The sequence below is a fragment of the Erpetoichthys calabaricus genome, chromosome 6 (genome assembly GCF_900747795.2).
Source record: "Erpetoichthys calabaricus chromosome 6, fErpCal1.3, whole genome shotgun sequence".
Lineage (NCBI taxonomy): Eukaryota > Metazoa > Chordata > Cladistia > Polypteriformes > Polypteridae > Erpetoichthys > Erpetoichthys calabaricus.
The window spans coordinates 216,797,887-216,818,228 of record NC_041399.2 but is presented as its reverse complement, the minus strand read 5'-3'; the positions used below and the strand labels follow the sequence as shown (position 1 = coordinate 216,818,228).

The 20,342-nt window shown below is 47.2% G+C and overlaps 1 protein-coding gene across 1 annotated transcript; it reads right to left on the bottom strand.

The window, feature by feature from the left end:
- Positions 1-3,277: 3,277 nt before the first annotated feature.
- On the bottom strand, positions 3,278-19,674 carry eef1e1 (eukaryotic translation elongation factor 1 epsilon 1). The gene is made up of 4 exons (XM_028790854.2): positions 19,511-19,674; positions 12,446-12,646; positions 5,823-5,918; positions 3,278-4,091 (listed from the first exon to the last, which is right to left on the bottom strand). Exons 1-4 carry the CDS (start codon positions 19,601-19,603, stop codon positions 4,056-4,058), a joined length of 426 nt encoding a protein of 141 aa, XP_028646687.2. The 5' UTR covers positions 19,604-19,674; the 3' UTR covers positions 3,278-4,055.
- Between the last annotated feature and the right edge of the window lie 668 nt (positions 19,675-20,342).

The following is a 20,342-nucleotide window of genomic DNA, read 5'->3' as shown; positions in this document are numbered from 1 at the left end:
TGATTGGTGACAGACAGGTATCAAGAGTGAAAGGGAAGGTCTACAGAGTGGTAGTGAGACCAGCTGGCCTGTGTGGCGGCACATGGAGGTGACACTCCCGGTCATTCATCACAGATGTTCAGCGATCAGATCTGCAATGTGACACACGCAGGTTGGTTCTTTGTCACTTTCTATTGTGTCATATAAAATAAAAGTTGAAAAGCAGGACTGTAACATCCAAAGACCCGACGTCGTTTAATGTCACACTTGAAAAAAAACAAAGCAAACCGCTCAAATCACACAAAGGCCTCCCATCCTCAAGATGACACGGCGCTCACAAGAACGGACACGTGGGGTTGGGCTAGAGAAGCCTGAAGGGACACACAAGTGACCAGGATGACAATCAAATGCATCGATGACTGGCCTGGTTACTCTGCACGATGCTCCTTTATAACGAAGGCTGAGGCCACTGAAGCAGAGGTCGCTACGGGCGAGACGGACACAAAATGGACACTTAAGTGGATACTTAAAAAAAAAAAAGCACTGATTAAAGAAGGCGGACACCTGCGCACGAACTAACCAATCAGGATACTCATTAGCAAGTGGGCAGACTTTGTAGCCAATTGAATTTCATGAAAAACAAGTCATGTTTGCCTGACTGCGCTGCTTTTAAATGGCGTGAAGACGGCGTGCTGGGGTGGCGGCTGCTCTGGATAGACGCGTTTAGAAAATGGACGGATGAGCGCCACTGGACACAGAGAAGCAGCTGCGACACGACTAAGGCCACCTCCTGCACTGGGATGTTAATGTCACATATGTGTCTGTAGGGGAGAGCGAGAGGGCGGACGTGCATGTAGCACAAACCCAAAAGCAGCACATTTGAAACTGCCAGACTAGGGGGCGCCCAATCTTTAAGCCACAGCCCACTAAAACATTTTACTATCCAGTCAGGACCCCCACCGACAGGCACACAGGAGACCCCATTTAACTACAGCAGACCAATGGCGACAGTGGGATCAAAAGTCATGTGACATCCCCTGGGGTTCTCAGCCCTTTTCTCCCCTCCAAGGATTGACGTTTTCAAGCACGGTGTTCTTTCTTTTTATTTCTCCAGTGTTAAATTGTTACTGGGCACAGCTGAGGCTGGCATTTCTTTAGCATACCCTGTGGACTGCATTGACAATTTCAACTGGGGGCCTACGGATGATTTCTTACCTGTGCCAGGTGCTTTTTTTTTTTTAAATCTGTAATTTTAAGGCAAGAACAGTCGTGTGGTTTGTTACGGAATAAGGGACGGCCTAAAGTCTCCATACTTCATAATGTCAACATTTACATATGAATTTGGATCAAAAGGTGGAGAAACAAAAATCAATCAGAATTTACACGCAACTTTCAGTCAGAAGACCTGAAATGAACGTCACGTGATGGAGGCGCCAGTCATGAAGGGAGCCCGAGCATCAGTACAGTTGTCCCTTGGGAAGAATCAAGCACTGGCTATGTATCTATTATTAGACACAATTATTATTATCTCTCTCTCTCATTCACATTATATATTATATATATATAAATAAATAAATAACCCAACGTCTGTCTGTCTACTTTTCACGAGAGAACTACTTCACGGATTTAAATCATTTTTTTTTTTTTTCTAGAATTTGCTTGAACATTCCGTTGGATTTTGTGACTCCTCTCCAGTGACATTAGCGGAGTTCGTGCCGCTTGCGGTGGGACGGGGCTTCTATTTGGCGCCCTCCAAAATAACTGAATATGTTAACCAATTTACAAAGAAAATTAAAATGATGCAAGGAGAAAAAATAAGATTAATTTTGCATAGTTTATATATATATATATATATATATATATGAGAGAGAGAGAGAAACAGCAATATTTCTAAACATCAACTAGACATGAACAGAATAGACGCTGCACTGTTCTAATTATTAGTTTAATATAATTACCAGTGTAGTGTACAAGTGATAGGTGATTTGGATTGATAACAATTATAAATGAGTCGTTTATCATCGTATAAAGTATCATCGGTGTAATGTTTAGGTTTATTTTTGTTATTGCCTCATAAATTTCAACTGAAAATGATTTTTGAAGCATTTGTGGATAAAAAAAAAAAAAAAAAACATAATTGGACTTTTTTTTTTTCATCCGTCCATCACCCAACCTGAACTACAGCGTCCGTTTTTCATTCATGAGTGACATTTTTTCCGAACCCTGCTACTTACACACGAATTGTACTGAGCCTTCTGGCCAACAATGCCGCCCCTCTGCCCACCATTAGCTGCGCCACTACTCCTCTCAGTGTGCGCTAATCCGAGTGACGTCAGGAGTGGGGCGGGGCGCTCCTCGCTGTCCCTCTTCACTAATACGTGTGCGGAGCCACGGGGCACAGCTAGTTATTAATAAATAGTCAGCATGGCAGCTTCTAAAACTGTTCTAAAGATGGCAGCACACGAAATACATTTACTAAAAGATGAAAATGGCATAAAGTCAGGCGAGGGGACCAGAGAGTGAAAGTTACTGTGCTGGCCACTCGTGTCGGGGTGAGGATGACCCCCCCCCCCCACCATCACCTGAAAAGACTCTGCCCTTCACAAAAGTCCATCAGCCTTGGCATGTGCTCTTGGCCCATCCTGATCCTGGCATGGAGGGGTGCAGTGAGCCGGACCCCGTGAGAGCACACAGACTCAGGTTTGATGTCCTGTTTGCTTATCACCCGACTGCTCAGCCTATGAGGTCAGGGGCAGAAGACAACTCTGGGGTAACAAGTGAGGATTTGCTTATTTAAAAATTATGTAAGGCAATTAAAGAATCTCTGAACGTGGAGTTGACTTGAACAACACCAACCTCACCAGGACTGCTGTGGCCCACCCAGTGCAGGCTGGTGGCTCCGAGTCTGTGGCAGGTGACCCGTGCCCTGATGCCACTGGCAAACCCCTCAAGTCACAACACCAGTGCCCCTCACGGCCGCTCCAACAGTCCAGATGACGGAGCGTCGCTCCATTGGGATTGCTGGATTTTTTTTCCGCAGCAATGTAACAAATGACAGAATTTTTCTTTCCTTTTTCATTTCAAAATGATTTCTGAGAAGGAGGCCCCCACCTTTGTAGTCAAATAAAAAGGGGAAGGAAAAAGGACGACAAACCGGACCCAAAAATGAAAACTCCTCAGGATCTGAATGCCTTTCGAGTTAAAAGGTCACAGCCGGGACATTTCACGGACCCCACTCCGTCTCTGCCCTCCTCACGCCACCGTAAACATTAATGGCAACACATTAAAGACCCCCAAACCTTCTGATACCTTTTAATTGGCAATAGAAAAAGCAAACGGTCCCAAATAAATAATGCAGAAATAGAGGATGAAATGAACAATTAAAAGACAATAAAACGTCAGGAGGGTTTACTGCCAACACCTATGGTGGTCTCACTGGATGGTCAAATTCCAGAAAAAAAAAAAAAAAAAAAAAAAAAAAATCAATGCCACAACCTGCGGTGAAAAGCTGCATTTGAGGAAATCCGATGAGCAGCAGAGTAGCGAAGAAGACCACCAGCTGTGGTCCAGAGCCCAGTCACTGTTTAAAAAGGGGATCACAGGAAGACACCGAAGCAGACGTGTCCCAAAACCAGACTCCCGTCAAGGGCAAAAGTTCCTAAAAGGACAACGGGCCTCCGACTGCTGCCAGGGACTGGAAATGAGGAGCGTCCACCCTGGACGTCAAGCTACTCTGGCAAAAATGGGGCACAAAAGGACCAAAAAAAAAAATCTCAGTCGGACGTCTAATGAAAAGGCGCGAGTCACCTTCTGCTCCTGTGCTCACACTCGAGGAAAACTCCGCTTAAGACTTGACGTGTCGCCCCACTCGCTACCCTCCACCCAAAGAGGACACGAGTGACCGCACCGAGGACCACGGCAGGTGATCTTCTACGCTGAACACTCCTCGGATTCTCTTCTCTTTCCACCTTAATTAGTGCACATTGGTGTAAATTCTGTTCTTCATGATGTGGACACGAGGCAGGTGCTGCTGGACATTGGGCAGCTGCTGAATGTGGCTAAACCATCGGTCACATTCACAAACTTCTCTCGGTCTTGACTGTAAGGTCAACCTGAAATTAGGAGGACAAACCTCACGTTAATCATAAGGACAAGTGACGGGCGGCACCATCTGTGGGAGCGCTGGCCCTGCTGGACTGCACTTCAAGTGGGCCGAAAAAATAAAAAACACAGAATGCTGGCAGTCGCCTCCAGTTCGCCCTCTGGTGGTCGTTCAGAGTGTCAACTAGAGGATTAACAGGCATACAAGACCACAAGATCAAGAACAGGGTGGCTTAGGGCTGATATCACCCTACAGTCAATCCAAATCCTATTATGGGATGTCATCTACTGTTAAATTCTGCTCCATACTTGTGTAACATTTTTATTTTTACACTGTATTGAGGATTTGTTCTGAGTATTGTGTTGTATTGACCCCTTCTTTTTGACACCCACTGCATGCCCAACCTACTTAGAAAGGGGTCTCTCTTTGAACTGCCTTTCCGGAGGTTTCTTCCATTATCTCCATATAAGGGTTTTTTTTTTGGTTGGGGAGTTTTTTCTTGTTGTCTTAGAGAGTCGAGGCTAGGGGGCTGTCAAGAGGCAGGGTCTGTTAAAGCCCATTGCGGCACTTCTTGTGTGATTTTGGGCTACACAAAAATAAATTGTATCTTAGAGAGACCATCGTGTTTCTCGGAGACGATTAACTCGATTTTTCCCAATCAGAATAAGAAATCAGGATTCTGTGAATAATCAGGGGACTGCTGATAATTCCACTGAACTGAGCGAACGCAGACAGCCCTGTAAACCTCACCGTGAAAGTGGAACCATCACCATCAGCAGAGGAACTTGGGTTTAGATGAAGGAATGAGAAGGTGGCTGACACATCATCAGGACAGGATTACGAGGCCAATTCTAAGGTGCCATCATCTCAAATGGAGAACATCTTCCTAGGAAAGGACAGTCTGTTAATGGGACCCCCAAGGGCTCTGCAGTGACCAGCTTAAAGTCACAGAGGATGCCAATAGGACTCTCAAGTATCTGTAGTCATCTCCAGTCTCGGCTGAGGTCAGCGTTCAGAACGCTATGATAGAAGGAGACAGAAGGAAAATGGGATTCATGGGAAGGTGGCCAACGAGGAAACCTCCATCCATTACCCAAGTGACACATCAGTGCAGACGAACACCTTGATGATCCCAGACAGGTCAACAGCACGATGTCCGCCATTCAAAAGGGAAATACGACAACACATGGCAGTGCTCGTGTAATGGGCTGGCGATGCTCTGCAAGACCCTCCAATACTGAAGGACCCCAAGCATTCAACACTTGACTTCTTAGTGTGAAAGTTCACTCATCTGTCTGTGGCCTGAAGCATCATTGGGATACGCAGCAGGACGAAACACAGCAGTCGACTACTGAATGGTGCAGATGTTCAGGAGTGGCCAACACAAAGTCCTGACTTGAACCCGACAGCCGACACTCACAAAGCTACCGAGAAGTCAGAGGGGATTAAAACTCCCATACATCAAGTTGCAGGCCGCGTTTACTTTGTGATTGTGTGCGGCTAAAGGTCTGAAACCAAGGGGGCGATTACCTTCTCACGAGGGTGACAAAGTAACTTGAATAAAGAGACAGTACTGTGCAGCTGCTCAGGCTCCGCTGCTTGAACCCTGCAATTTGTCTCATTGTGTGAAACATGGAAAAGCCCAGCATTGTGTCTACTCGCCCGCCCATCCACACGCTCACTCGCTCGGCTAACACATGAGAGGATCTACTCATTGAGGGTCACAGGCCATCAGACATACCATATAGGAGTGCAGGCCGTAGTACATCAAGATGTCGGCCAAGCTGAGGAAGTCGCCTCCAAAGTACACCTTATCTTCAAGGTATTCATTCAGGTCCTGCAAGGGAAAAAGAACAACAGCCATTAAAGCCAGCAGAGTCTGTGGAGTGCAGTAAGAAAAACTGTAACTGTGACGAGAACAGGGCATTCATATCCAGTTGTGACAGTGGATGGCACCACACCAGCGCTCAACCCGCCACGGGAGGCACACTACTAAAAACAAAGGGCTTTTATTATTCTTCTTCTTCTCTTCGCCTGTGGGTGACGCCTTCCACTGTCCCAATAAGCACACAACACTTTACTTTCTTCTTCTCCTCTCCTCCCGACTCCTCTCCTCCTTTAATAAATGCCCCCCAGGTGCTCGCTGACCTACTTCCAGCAGCACTCCTGGGTGTGGGCAGAACACCCACCCAGGAGGGCTCAGCAGCTGTTGCAGCACCCAGTGGACCCCAACAGGGCTACACCAAACTCCAACTCCCATGAAGCCCTGCGGGAGTCCCAGGCACCGCTGCCATCTAGTGTCCCCGGGGAGGTACTGCCCTGACCAGACTTGCTCCCCTGGTCCATACAATGAAGAGGCGCCCCGGCCCATCTGGGACCCAGCATACTGTAAGTCATGCGGGTGCAGTTGAGGGAAAAAAAAAAAAAAAAAAAACGGCTTTCAGGCTCCGGTGAGGTCAATAATACCAGACTGCGGTAAGAGGGGGCACTATGGCGAACAGCTCAGTGCTCCCCCCCAGCCTCAGCTGTAATGCTCCTTCTGGATGGGACACCTTAAATGACCCCTGAACGTGGCATCTCATTCATGATTTGGGGTCAGTGGAAGGTGAACTCCTGTGCAACATCCTAGTGACACCCGCAAGGACAAAGGACTCTGCTGTGGCAGCCTGTTGATCAGGGTCCCTTTCTTGGTGCCACAGCACACCATTATGCTTTTTGTTCCAAACGAGGTTCCTGGGATGGCACCCTAAGAGCCTGTCACTATACGGTATAATGTACAGAAGCTTATGACCTAACGTGAGGTGACCTGAAGGAGTGTCACAATCGACAGAGTCCACACCAAGAGTAATAAGAGCTAACAAACCCGTCATCTCCGCCACCATAGCCACACGTCGCACCAAGCACAGCTCATCACAGTGTGGCCTGCAGGGAAACATCTGACAAACATTATTATTAATATTCTGCGGGCTCCTAACCTAACTCATCTAAATAAAACTGAACCACATGTGTACTGTGAGGTCCTACAACACACCCTTTACACCAATTCTCAAGTCAAGGGGCTCTTGAGTAACCCAGAGGTGCGCCCTGGCACACACTCATGACTTGCACAATCCTCACATGGTGCCATTTAAACTGTGAAGGCTGATGGGTGCTGTGCTGAACGGCACTGTGGGTAATCAATGCTTTTTGAATTATTTTAGTTTACACGATGAAGGACATCCGTGAATTTTCAATGGGGTGAACATGGGATTCAGAAGGGTGAAGATCTAAACATTAAACTGGGGGGTCTCTGTGCCAGCCTGAGCCTCTTGACAATAGTGAGGCATCACACATGCCAAAGCAGGCCTGCACTCTAAACAGAACTAAAACTCCATTCAGTCTTCTCGCTTTGGGCCAACTGTCTTAGTAAGCGTGTTGTGGTGTGCTGCTGTTCAGGTAATAAAACACGAGGACTGCCACCCACGTGAGTGACACGAACGTACGAAAGCACCGGCCCGAGCACTTTTAGTGTCCGAATGGCAAGGCAGTAAACCAAGAGAGCTCACGAGATTACAAAAACAGAAAAGCCCACCACGTGACCCTCGTACCCGCATATGGCGCACAAGGTGTCCACACTGTATGAATAAACAATTAGCTTCATTTCCTCAGATTGTCACATTTGCAGCCCTTCAGCTGGCCAAGTCCTGTGGGAGACCTCGCCATCTTACCCACTCTGAACGCACACATAGATCTCGGGGGCAAATGAAGTTACTGTGCTGTGTGCTCTCAAGCAGGCACGGGGTCTGGGCCAACGCTCCACACATGGCTCTGCCAGACTCACAGCGGGTAACTCCCTCGAGCCAACTCCAGGTCAGTGGACCACCCGGCTCGGACGGCACAGACAAAGAATACGAGACGATGAAGTGATACAAACAAAGAGGAAGGCCGCAGTTTAAAAGACACTGTGAAGCACGAGGGTGCAGCAAGAACACTTCACACGGCCAACGCATGGGCAGACTGCTGCCACGTTCACACTTGCTGAGGTGGTCTTCTCTCTATCAGATTTAGACATCACAGCAGGTTAGGAAAACAACCAACGGCGGCCGGACTGAAATCAAATGACATCACTGCAAAAACGTCACTCGTGAATTTGTAACTGGCAAATTAACGGGTGACACCACCTGGATGCCACTTGATGACAATAAAAACTAGGTTTAAATGTGCTGGCGACGGCGTACAGACCAATCCCATTGACCACGTCTGGAAACGCACACTTCATTCTCTCTCTCCACGTTGACGGACCAAAAGTCAGCAGAGAAGACAAAAATCAGACAGGTGGGCCATAGAGGACACCTGTGCAGCTTTAAACTGGGAGTGTCATGTGCGAGCGAGGGTGACCCACCACCTCTTCAACAAGACTTTCAGGATCATGATGATGGTGGGGAGGCACGTCACCTTTTCTTCCGAGTCGTGGGGTCCGTCAGCATTTTAACCACACGTTAGAAACTGCAGTGCCACCACTGAGCAGATGAATGTGAGGGCACACCTCCTTCAATACAACGTTTAGATGTACCCCATCATCCATTCTCTTCTGTTTATCCGAGATCAGGTCGCGGGGGCAACAGTTTGAGCAGAGATGCCCAGACTTCCCTCTCCCCGGCCAATTCTACTAGCTCTTCTAGGGGGATCCCGAGGCGTTCCCAGGCCCAGCCGAGAGACATAGACCCTCCAGTGTGTCCCAGTTAGACGTGCCCAGAACACCTCACCGGGGACGCGTCCAGGAGCCACCTCACCTGACCGCTCTCGATGCGCAGGAGCAGCGGCTCTACTCTGAGCTCCTCACCCGTCTTTAAGGGAAAGCCCAGACACCCTGCGGAGGAAACTCATTTACACTACGCTTAGATGTAATCAGGCCAAATTATATACCATCGATTTATCTGAAAAAACACGTGCGACACTGAATACGAGGAAGGAGGTCACTTTACAAAAAGGTCCAAGGGCTGCAGTCCGAGACCCCTCTGAGCCATTGACTCCATCTTCAATTCCACCTTCTCAGATTTTAAGCTCTCTGTGTTACTCCTTTATGACGGGCTTTGCCATTCTATGCCCAACCCATGTCTAGTGCATGGTCTCCTTATTTAATATATATATGATCTTCTATGCCACTCCATGCTTGCCATCTACACGACGAGCTCAAACTTCTGAGTGGAAACGTGATGACCGTCTGCCCACCCTAAACATTCACTAGGACTGGAACGATTCGAGCGAGACAGCCGGGCGTCTCAACCACACAGGGGCCGATTAATTACAGGGCACCCCTCCGTTCACCAACTCGTACTGTGCGGCCATTTGTCCCCTAGGTGCTCAGTGTATTAGTAATAAACAAAAAGCGTCACACGGCAGCATACGAGTGGGGCAAAAACTGAGAAGAGCCATCTTGGAAGACCCCCAGGAAGAAACATTACAGGAACAGGAAACGAGGGAGCGGTGATGGCTGCAGGGGACATTCTTGGAGAACGGCAAGGGTCTTCACACAGCACACGGCTGCCAGCTCAAACTCCATTGATTTAAGTCTTTCAGGTCAGATGTAGACTTTTGTCATCGGGAGGGGTTGAGAGCAGTAAGCAGCTGCAAATGGTGACAAAACCCGCTGTTATGTTTTAGTTTCAAATCTCCTTGCCAGAAGGAAGGTTAGCTTCATTGGTCTGACCGAGATTCCCTGTGCTTGCGGGAAGCAGTGAAGAGAAGACAACGACAAAAATGGCATCGACATCTGGCGAGAGATTGAAGCAAACGCACAAAGCAAACGACTTTGAGGATGGTGTTTTGTATATTATCGCTGAATTGGACTGACCTGTCGCAAGTGATCTAGAGATCAAAAATGAAAGCGAGGTACTGGTATTCACTGATCGATCTCCAGCTAATCGTGGTGCCGAGCACGTTTGTGTAGATGAAGACCGCCACTCATAATGACACGAGCTACAAACCAGATTGCGTGGTGCTGTGACCACGACTGCTGCTGCTGTCCTCACCACCATCACGAGAAGACGGCCTGCCAGCCGTCATGCTGCCCGTGAGCGTCTCGAGCCACAAGAGACCGTGAACTGGCGGACCAACAGCACCCAGGCAACTGATAGTTTAAGTTGATTTATGTTGGAGACCCTCGCTTTGGGTGCTTTTCAGAAAAAAATATTCAGCGCTCCAAGCGTTAACTAATTCACGCAGGTTTCAGGTGAATGCTGTCAGTGTGCTCGAACCCCCCCCCCCCCCCCAAAGAAGGAAGTGCCCACTCCAAACAGCCCAACTCCTGTCTGTGCAAGGAGTGGCAAATTTCCACTCTGCTTTGCCAGGCGTTGGCGGGCATTGAGACAGCGTCAGCCTGAAGTTCTGAAACAGAGCGGCTCGCTTCATATTACTTTTAGTCTCTTTTCAATAAGCCCAAACGAAATTTCACTTTGATAAAGCTGCCAATCTAAAACTGGTCCTTTTATTATAATAACGTGCGTGGTAGCCTTTCACTGATAAACGGAACAGAAAACGGACACGTGAAACAGACTAGCATGTTGGGTTGCTTTGTCTATTGCTTGGCGAATGGCACCGATCTGCCCAACGTACTCAAATGGCACTTTGTTCCAGTGGGAGTCTCCCTCCCTTCTCACCTCTTTAGCTTTTCTTAAAAACACTTCAGTTTCAAGCAATACATCACTGTTCCTCATTCCTTGTTGTGCACAGGCCAGTACGACCCACAATGCAATGGGGCGTGACATCACCAGGACCAGAGTAGGAGAACAATGAAGCAGCACAACACACTTAACAACAATAACCTCCGCACTTTTACTCATTCAGCCAATTCACAAATGTGAGGCTTATAGCCAAAAACATGGTGCCCCCCCCTACACTAGACTACAGGGAAAAATGGAAACCGATCCAGGAAATGCATCATCATCATCAGACAGTAGGAGGACAGCAAAGCATCTCCAGCAGATTTTAGATTTAGAAATGGAGAGGTTAGGCTGTAAAGCTTCAAAACTGGGGTACAAGGCAGTAAATAACGGAAAGAATGACACGTCCAAATCAAGGAGAGCCAGAATACGATGGGAGGTCCGAAAAACCCAAAGTATGGGTGTGGGGTGTGCAGCTCCCCAGATTATTTACAAGTGGGGCTGCACCTTTTGCTCGCTCCTCACAGAAGCACTAAATACGCAGGCCCTTTCTTCCTCTCGTCTCTCTCTTTTCCTATCCCTGACTGGAGTGAGGCGGCTCCTTTGGTTGAGCACCCAGAAGCGCCCCAGGTGTCCCATAATCTCCTTCCAGGTGGGGTGGCAATCCTGCGGAGGAAAAATTCAAGCCGTTCCCCTTGCACCCCCTGGAGGTTTACACGGGCCCTTGGGAGTGTTGAGCTTCTATACTCCAACCCCATGGAATGGTAGCAAGCCGGGATGTTGCCCTCTGTTGTCCTGGAGGAGGTATTGCCCCATGCAAGCTCCTTTTTCCGGTCCTTCCCTTAAGAAGAGTCCCGGCTGTCCACCACAGCCTTATGAGGGGGACTGAGGAGTCGTAGTGGACTCGACGCTATCAACTGCCAGACAGAAGCTATTAAGATGACTCACAGACTGTTAGGTTATATAGCGCCTTGATGTGTGGAGTACAAGTCACAGGAGGTTCTGCTCAAGCCTTATAACACACCGCTGAGGCCTCATCTGGAGTCCTGTGTGCAGTTTTGGTCTCCAAGCTACAAAAAGGACATAGCAGCACTAGAGAAGGTCCAGAGAAGAGCAACTAGGCTGATTACAGGGGGCTACAGGGATGAGTTATGAAGAAAGATTCAAAGAGCTGAGCCTTCACAGGAGATGAAGAGGAGACCGGACTGAAGTGTTTAAAATGATGAAGAGGATTAGTGCAGTGGATCGAGACTTTAAAATGAGGTCATCAAGAACACGGGGACACAGCTGGAAACATGTTGAGGGCAATCTGTGCATAAACATGACAGACACAGTAGGACTTTAGGGACCTTCTAAACATGGAAGAATGAAGCGGGCACGACTGGCAAGCTTTGGTGGGCTCAATGACCTGTTCTCATCCAGACGGTTCTAATGTTCTGAACCCTTCAGTTTTCTTCCCATTTTCTGGCTCTTTCATTATTACAAATGGCACTGCACACAAACACCTGACTGTTGTAAAACAGATTGTCTCCTCAACGTGCGGACTGATAGGTGTTCTTCTACAAAACTCATTTAACAATTACCTTTAATAACTGACATATGGCTACAGGGGTTTGGTTTGCAGTCTTCCAGATGTCACAAATGTGCCCAATGTACAAGAAAGTAAAATTAAGTAAACCCTGCGTGAGAGCTAAAAGAAAGTGAAAATTCCGGTCCGACATACCCGGAGGGTTGATCTGCTCTCCTCCTTGGCTCCCGGGGCTCCGAGCTGCACTATTCTGTACTCCAGCCACTGCTGTACGACTGCGCTCTCCTCGCGGGTGCGTCCCAAAAGCTGTTCCTGCTTTGCAGCTTTCACTAAATGACAGGCAATGGTCACGAGGCCCACTATGTCCTGGCCATCTTTGGTCTGAAGAACTGGAACCTGTAAAACAAAATATGTGTTGAAATGTACACGATAGAAACCACCTTGGTGCAAGGCTTCTGCTCTTAGGTGGCAGCAGGTGAATGCCCACTATAAACAGCTAATGGAGATTCATGAGCCTTCAAAATAAAGATACCACCACTGACGCTTATTCCAGTCTCTGCAAGGACACTCCACCACACAGTCACCCGGTCATAACTGAAGGTGCTGTCCTGATACAGGGAGTCACTCCCAGAGGTGGCACACACCAGGCACGCCACATAACACAAACACCACCAACGCAATCCTCACTGCCACATGTGACCTCCTGGAAAGCCTTGAGAGGGTTAACCATATGAAACTGGAAGCCCCCAGTGCTTGTGACAGCCACACACCCCGAGTGCGAGGTCCCCAACACAAGTGTAGTATTCCAACCTTCAGCGGGTCAATGGCAGAGGTGCAAGACGGCTGCCGGACAAACACATTCAGCCTCACCGAGGCCCCTTCTTGAGTTCTGAGACCCTGGGTATGGAATGGCACTTGTGCCCAGCAGAAAAAAAAAAAGAAATCCTGAAACAGTCCAATGAAAACTTAGAGCACTATAAAGACGAGCCACTAAACTGAAGAAACACAAAATAGAAGATTACATTTCCTTATTATTTCCATATTGCCTTCTTTCTAACAGGCTACTTTTATTAAATGCTCCTTAGCATTGTGCTGACTGCAGGAAAAATGAGCCAAAAAAACAGTGAATCCCCCAAGAAGAACTGTCATGAAGAGTAACACCAACAACTAAAGACCAAAATGGCCACATAAACACAGCAGGAGAGGCCAGTTGGGCGACCACTGCTGTGCTGCTGCAGATTGCGTAAACGTTGGCAACACGCAGCCTGATGTCACAGTCTGGACAGTGGTGTGCGTCTCCTTGTCCACTTTTCTTATTATTTTCCTGTAGATTTGCACAGAAGTGTGTAGAATGTCTGTGGTGGGCTGGCGCCCTGCCCGGGGTATGTTTCCTGCCTTGCTTCCTGTGTTGGCTGGGATTGGCTCCAGCAGACCTGTAGTTAGGATGTAGCGGGTTGGATAATGGATGGATGTGTAGAATGTCAGCACCTGATCCACACATCCCTTACGTTATTACAGGCTGCCACAGCTCAAGCCTTAGTGACAACCTAATGCCCACTCTTTAGACCTGCAGTCAGAGTAGTCCAGTGTCACCTCACATGAGCCACACCAGGGTCCAGTTAGTGCCACTCTGAGGCCATCTCCTCCAAAGGACCTTGACCCAGTTGTTTGCCGTTTTCACACCCACCTGAACAAACCGGAATACGAGGTCCAGAGTGGGGCTCACGTCACGCCCGCCCCCCCCCCCCCCCCCCAATGAGATCGCGGCACACTAAACTTGGAATGTAGGCAGTAAATGTTAGGATCAGACATTTGAACACACACACACCACTAATGACCGCAGACTTGTGATTTAAGAGAAAGCAGAGGGGACAGTCAAACAGCAGGCCACTGGAGGGGACGCACACGTCATCAGAGGGCACGGAAATGTTCACTGGCTCAATGAAGTCGAAGCACATCACTGCAGCAGAGCTTTTGGGTACACAGTCGCCATGATGAAGCAGGTAAAGGAACACACGTCACTCTCACGTACTCTCCTAGTTATCAGATTAACGGATTTGGGAACACAAGCCACACGCTTACCTCCACTGCAGCGGCCCACAAACGCAGCTCTCGCTGACCCTTCATGAGGATTGTGACAGATCAAAAAAAAAAAAAAAAAAAGAAAATAAATCTGCCGAATCAAAAAAAGCCCACGACACCCCCACAGGCACACGCAGCCAGTTTCCCGATGAGTCATTGCCGATAATGAAACTAGGTGTTTTACTCCATGACTTGTTAGCACTTTTCATTAAAGACATTTATTTTTTTAGTTATTATTATTTATTTTACTCCATTGTAGATCGGGGGTCCTCAATGACAGTCCTAGAGGGCTGCAGGTTTCCACTTCTACCAATTTCTTCATTAGAGCCCATTTATTTACTACTAACGCAATCCGTTTTTTGGGCTTCATTTTCGTTCCCTTGCCCGTTACCATTCACAACCTTTAACTGCCTACTTTAGTTTCAGCAGCTGTATTTAAATTTTTAAATCGTTGCCCGTTTAGTTAACCAGACATTAGTTAATGCAGAGAACCAATAAGCCAGCAGCTCTCCAGCCGACGTGATGCCTTTTAAACCTCCATCAAGTGTCTGTGCTTAAAAACACCTTTAGAAATAAAGGAGAGGGGAATTGGAAGGAGCACCAAGTTTAAATTCTGTTCACAAAACACATGGAGGATAAAGAAACTCGACAGCGCAATTACAAATTCTCTTGGGTGAACGACAAGGCATACATTTAAAATGTCATAATCAGCAAGGCCCAAGTCCTAATTAGGAAACCCTGCAGCCACTGCGGCCCTCCAGGACCCCTGCCCTTTGTCACGTTTGGTCCTATTGAAAGTTTGCTCTGTGAAATGCAACCAAACTAACTGGAGACAAAACCAAAAGTAACTAACTGTGTCCCGACTCAGCACAGTACAAAGCAAATGGACCAGGAGGGTCAGAACACGTTAAACAGGCGACGGCAACAACGACAAGTGAGTCACGTGGACGGCTAAAACAGAGCCTTGGGGACCACACTGTCTGTGTGTTTATGGCGACTCACAAGGCATGTAGTGGCCTCTTTCATCCAAAGTGACTTACTAACAGGCTGGGGCCTGCTGCTGTCAAACTAATAAACCGTCATAGATGAGGGGCTGCTGCGTTACCTGGCCTTCACTCACCCCCCCCCCACCTAATGTTCGAATACAGCGGCTCCCAAACTCGGTCCTGGGGACCCCCTGTTGTTCCAACCAACGTCCGAATTAAGCGAGTCCTTATTTGCCTTATTTGTGTGTTTTGGAGTCAATGTAGAAATTAGAAACCAAGTTTGGTAGATTTTTATTAAAATGGAATAAGCAGTTACACAGGGAAGTTGTTTTTTAAGTCGTTAACAGTATTTTCAACCTCACTGTCATTCTGCTTTTCCAGGTGTTCCGTTTATTTAATTATTTTACTAATTAGCGGGTCTGACAATAAACTCATCGTTGCTTTCATCATCCCGGGTGTCAAGTCAAGTTGGGGAGTCTGCACTGGTATGGCGTGTTGCCGCACCAACTACACGACAAAAAAAACTCGGGATCCCGGTTGGCAACCCCCCAAACAGTTCCACCCTCGGGAAATGACCCTCTATCTGCCACAGCCAGGTGTTACGTGGGTGACCCCTTGGCCTGGTCCACCCACTCGAGTCCCTAACAATGAGGATCTTACGAGCCGGATTACCCTCTTTGGGGGGTGGGGGGGAATGGGTGGGAACGTGCCACATGGCCGTAGTGCCGTAACCGACACTCCCTCACAATGCAGGTCATGTGCCTCATTCGGGACTCCATGAGCAACACAAAGTCAAACCAACGGTACCCAAGGAGTCCAGTCGTCGTCTCAGGTCACTGGATAGCGTCCATGTCTCACAAACCAGAAGCACCAGGACTCTAAAGACTTGGACCTTCATCATTTTGCGTCACACCCCCCTTTCCAGCGACCTCATGACCCCCCAATCTGTCTACTGACTTTATAGGAAGAGTCACCAGAGACGTGAATGTAAGTAAACCTCTCGAGACGGTCGACACTCTCTCTGCTGGTCGTTAACTAACCGTTAGTTGTTGTTGACTGCACCTTCAATGTTGTTGTTCCTTTGTAAAAGTGACAATGACAATAAAGATCTAATTGTCACTATTAGATAGATAGATAGATAGATAGATAGATAGATAGATAGATAGATAGAGTTAAATGAAGGGAGCAAACTACACAGGAAAAGGGGAAAACAACAAAAGAGTTAAGCATTTAGAGCTTTAATAACAAATAAATATTTTTAAATGTCTTATAAATGTAAAAACCACACAGTTGTGTTTCTAAATGCAGAATAAGAGAAGAGTAAAACTGACCAGCTAATTAAACAAGATCAGTCGTTATTGATTATTAACACCGACTGTGAATCTAGTTGGAACAAAAACCTGCAGCCAAAGAGGGTGCCCAGGACCAAGTTTGGGAGCCACTGCTTTAATAAAATGGGAGAACAATCTGGATGAGAACAGGCCATTCAGACCAGCAGAGTTCACCAGCCCTGTCCTCTTAGGCCCTAAAGTCCTCCTGTCCACCACACGACTTGCTCGCTTATTCCAAGTGTCTGTGGTCCTCGGTGTGAAGAAAACCGTCCTAATGTTTGTGTGAGATTCTCTCTTAAGTTTCCAATGGTGTCCCCGTGTTCTTGAAGGACTCATTTTAAAGTCACAGTCTCGATCCACTGGGCTAGTCGCCTTCACAGTTTCGAGCACTTCAATCATGTGTGTGTGTGTGTCCTCTTAACTCATCCCCTGTCGTTCTTTTCTGGACCTTCTCTTGTGCTGCTATGTTCTTATGGAGACCCAAACTGCTCCCAGGACTCCAGATGAGGCCTCACCAGTGTGTTATAAAGCAGAACCTTCCTGTGACTTGTACTGCACACATCAAGGCGCTATATAACCTGACATTCTGTTAGTCTGAACACAGCCAGGCTTGTTGATTGTCAAGTGCACGACGACTCCTGAATCTTCGAAGGCGGACTTTTGATTGTCAGGCCTCCCATTATATTACAGGTCTGCCTGATTTGCACATTTCATTTGTTCCATCACTACTGCCTTGTACTGCCGTTTGAAGCTCCGGATTTTTAAATCTTTTTTTTTTTTGGATGCAACTTAAAATCTGCTGGAGGCACTCTGCTGCCCCCCACCCACCCACCCACGGTGGGTCCGACGACGATGCATTTTCTGGCTCTGGCATTTGATCGTCTGCTGTCACCTCGACAGACATGATGGCACGCACTGTTAATGGCCCTAAAGAAACCACTCAGATTACAGACAACTGCATTTTGATTTACTTTTCTAGTTAAGGGAATTGAAATGGCAGGCAGCACAATTAGAGAACATTTGAGAATATGGAGATAACGAGCCATAAGCATTTACTTCAAATGAAGACACACTGTCATCACCATCAGTTTAACGGCCATTTGCCAGGTTTACCTCAATCAGCCGACTGCTCCTAAATCATCTTCTTCCTCCAATCTCGTTATTCCAGGACGTATTCTGGGGTAGGGGGGGACAAACTCAGACCCTGGAGGGCGGCTACGTTCTCGTTTAATAACCACGTGCTGCTGCTAATTTAACGTACATTATTACAGCTGACTTGCTTTATTGTTTTTTTTTTTTTTTCATAACTGGTAGCCAAACAAAGTGATACGAAGCAAGTCACAAATCTGACCAACTACTTCTGGGGTCTCAGACAGTCCTTTGAGGCCACCATATTCACTCCAATCAATTTCCTAGTTAGTGTTCTTATTCCGCCACACCAGTCATTCCCAACTTTCCTTTCTCTGAAATATCCATTCAAATATTTTTGTGGACCAGAACAGATTAGTATTTCTCAGTCCTTCATTTTATATTTGCAAATATTGTGTGAAAGACATGAGGTCCGAGTTAACCCGGTCATCTTTTGGCTCACTTTGCATCTCATTATTGTTTGACTGCATGTTAATGAAGAAACAATAAGATTGAAGTCAGTTAAAAATCAAGGCAATGTAGCCCATCTTATTATTACTAATTTGTTAATAATGGAGGATGTGGCAGAAATGAAAACCTGCAGCCACTACAGCCTTCTAGAACAGAGTTTGACATCCCATCTCCGGGGTGAAATCCGCACTCACTTTGTAGAATTTCAACCTCACACGCGTATACTGTAGATGAAATACTTCATATGGGCATTTTTTACGTACTCCTTCAAAATCCACTACCTTAAAAGTGAAAGAGGTTGTCACTCGTGTCATTTAAACAGTGAGCTGGTAAGTCAGAAATTAAATGCCTCCCTGTAAGCTGGTGGAAATAAAACCTGCCAGTCATCACATTGTAGAAAAATGTAAAAAATTAAAAGTGAATTGTGAAGTACTCCAGGTGGTGTGGTGTGGTGGTTAAGGCTTTGGACTTCAAATCCCACTACTGACACCACTATGTGACCCTGAGCAAGTCACTTCACCTGCCAACTAGAAAACCAAAATAAACCAAATGTATTACTTTGTAAGTCGTTTGGATAAAGGGGTCAGGGCAAAGAAGCAAAGGTAAATGTTGCCTGCCGCTTTACAAAAAGCACGTTAAATGCCCCGATTGAGTAATTTCATCTGCCCCAATTAAAACTGTAGACAAACGTCCAGTAGCACAAATGCCATCTCCGACGAGCGTTGTTTGTTAAAGACGCGCTATAAAATGTCACGATTTCCATCACACTATAAAAATGCGACAGTGAGGCGACTTGCCCGTAAAACCTTGGGCTTCTGTTCCCTAATAAAACTGAAAGTCACTCTTTTAATCAATCAGCAACAGTCGTCTGCGCGCGAGACACACACACACACACACACACACACACACACACACACACACACACACACTTTCGTTTTCAAAACTGGACAGGAACTTCACGCAATGATGCAACCCAAAGCGCAAAGGGCCGCGGGAAGTGGCGACTACGAAAAGGTCCTTGCAGGCGCCGCCTGCCGATCTCAAGCGACTCGCATCCCACTAGCAACCGGCCTACGTCCTCTCGCCGCCAGTCCCCAGCACTGCCAACCTGACGAACCGCAGCACACGCAACGACTCCATCAGTAACCGGGTCGAAGAATGAAAGAATGGCCACCACCACCACCTCCTCCTCTACGGCGCACAGTTCTGTTTGACGCCCCGTTTAAATTCTGTGAAGCTGTTCCTCACCGCAATGCGCTTACCTTTCGTTCTCCTTTAGTGCTGTATTTATTTGTCTTTTTGAGTCCCAGGTATTTCTCCAAAGACGCCAACTCCTTCAACGCAGCCTCGGCCATCTTGAATGAAAACGTGTCTCTCGAGCTGGTGCGGAAAGTAAGAAGCGGCAACGTGATTGGTTAGAGTGCGCGTCACCTGCGAGAGTAAAGCGAATGGCGAGTTGGGGCTCGCAGATAGGCCACACCTCTTTTCCTGTTCCCGCCTGCGGCTGTCAGTGATTGGTCACGTCAGCAGGCGAGCCTTTACGGGGCGGGGACACTTCATCGAATCAATGACTGGCGCCCACATGGACGCGGTGTACGGTATAGGGGTCCGCAAATTCGGTAGCTAACGGTTTTTGTTCCAGTCCAGTTTCCTAACTGTAATTTAATGAGTGCTGTTGAAGGTATGGAAAAGGGTTAGGGTTAGGTGGAAAAAGTGGAAGGCTTATTTTGAGAAAATTCCAAGGGACATATTCAAAAATGGAGTGCCACAGCGCTGGTATGTGGAAGGTTGCAGGTTCAAATCCCGTTATTGCCAGAAAGGATCCTACCCTGTTGTGCCTTTAAGTTGAAAATTGCTCCCTGCACTCTGACCTCCAAAAGTCATGCAAAAAGGTGATTCTAATAATAATAATAATAATAATAATAATAATAAAGTATATCAAATCAAAATCAAACATGCATTGGAAAGAATGAAGAATGGGATGGGACTACATGGGACACTGGCTGTAGCATTGAAGAGTCTCAGTTAGATATGTTATGGAAGTTGATGTCAAAGATCTGCTGTGAAGAGGAAATGCCAGATTAGTGGACAAAC

Coding starts and splice junctions, on each gene's coding strand:
- eef1e1 (XM_028790854.2), bottom strand. CDS start 19,603: ATGGCCGAGGCTGCGTTGAAGGAGTTGGCGTCTTTGGAGAAATACCTG. Junction 5,919..12,445: donor AGAGCAGATCAACCCTCCGG/GTATGTCGGACC, acceptor TTTCCCTTGCAG/GACCTGAATGAATACCTTGA. Junction 4,092..5,822: donor ACGGCCTGCACTCCTATATG/GTATGTCTGATG, acceptor TCCTAATTTCAG/GTTGACCTTACAGTCAAGAC.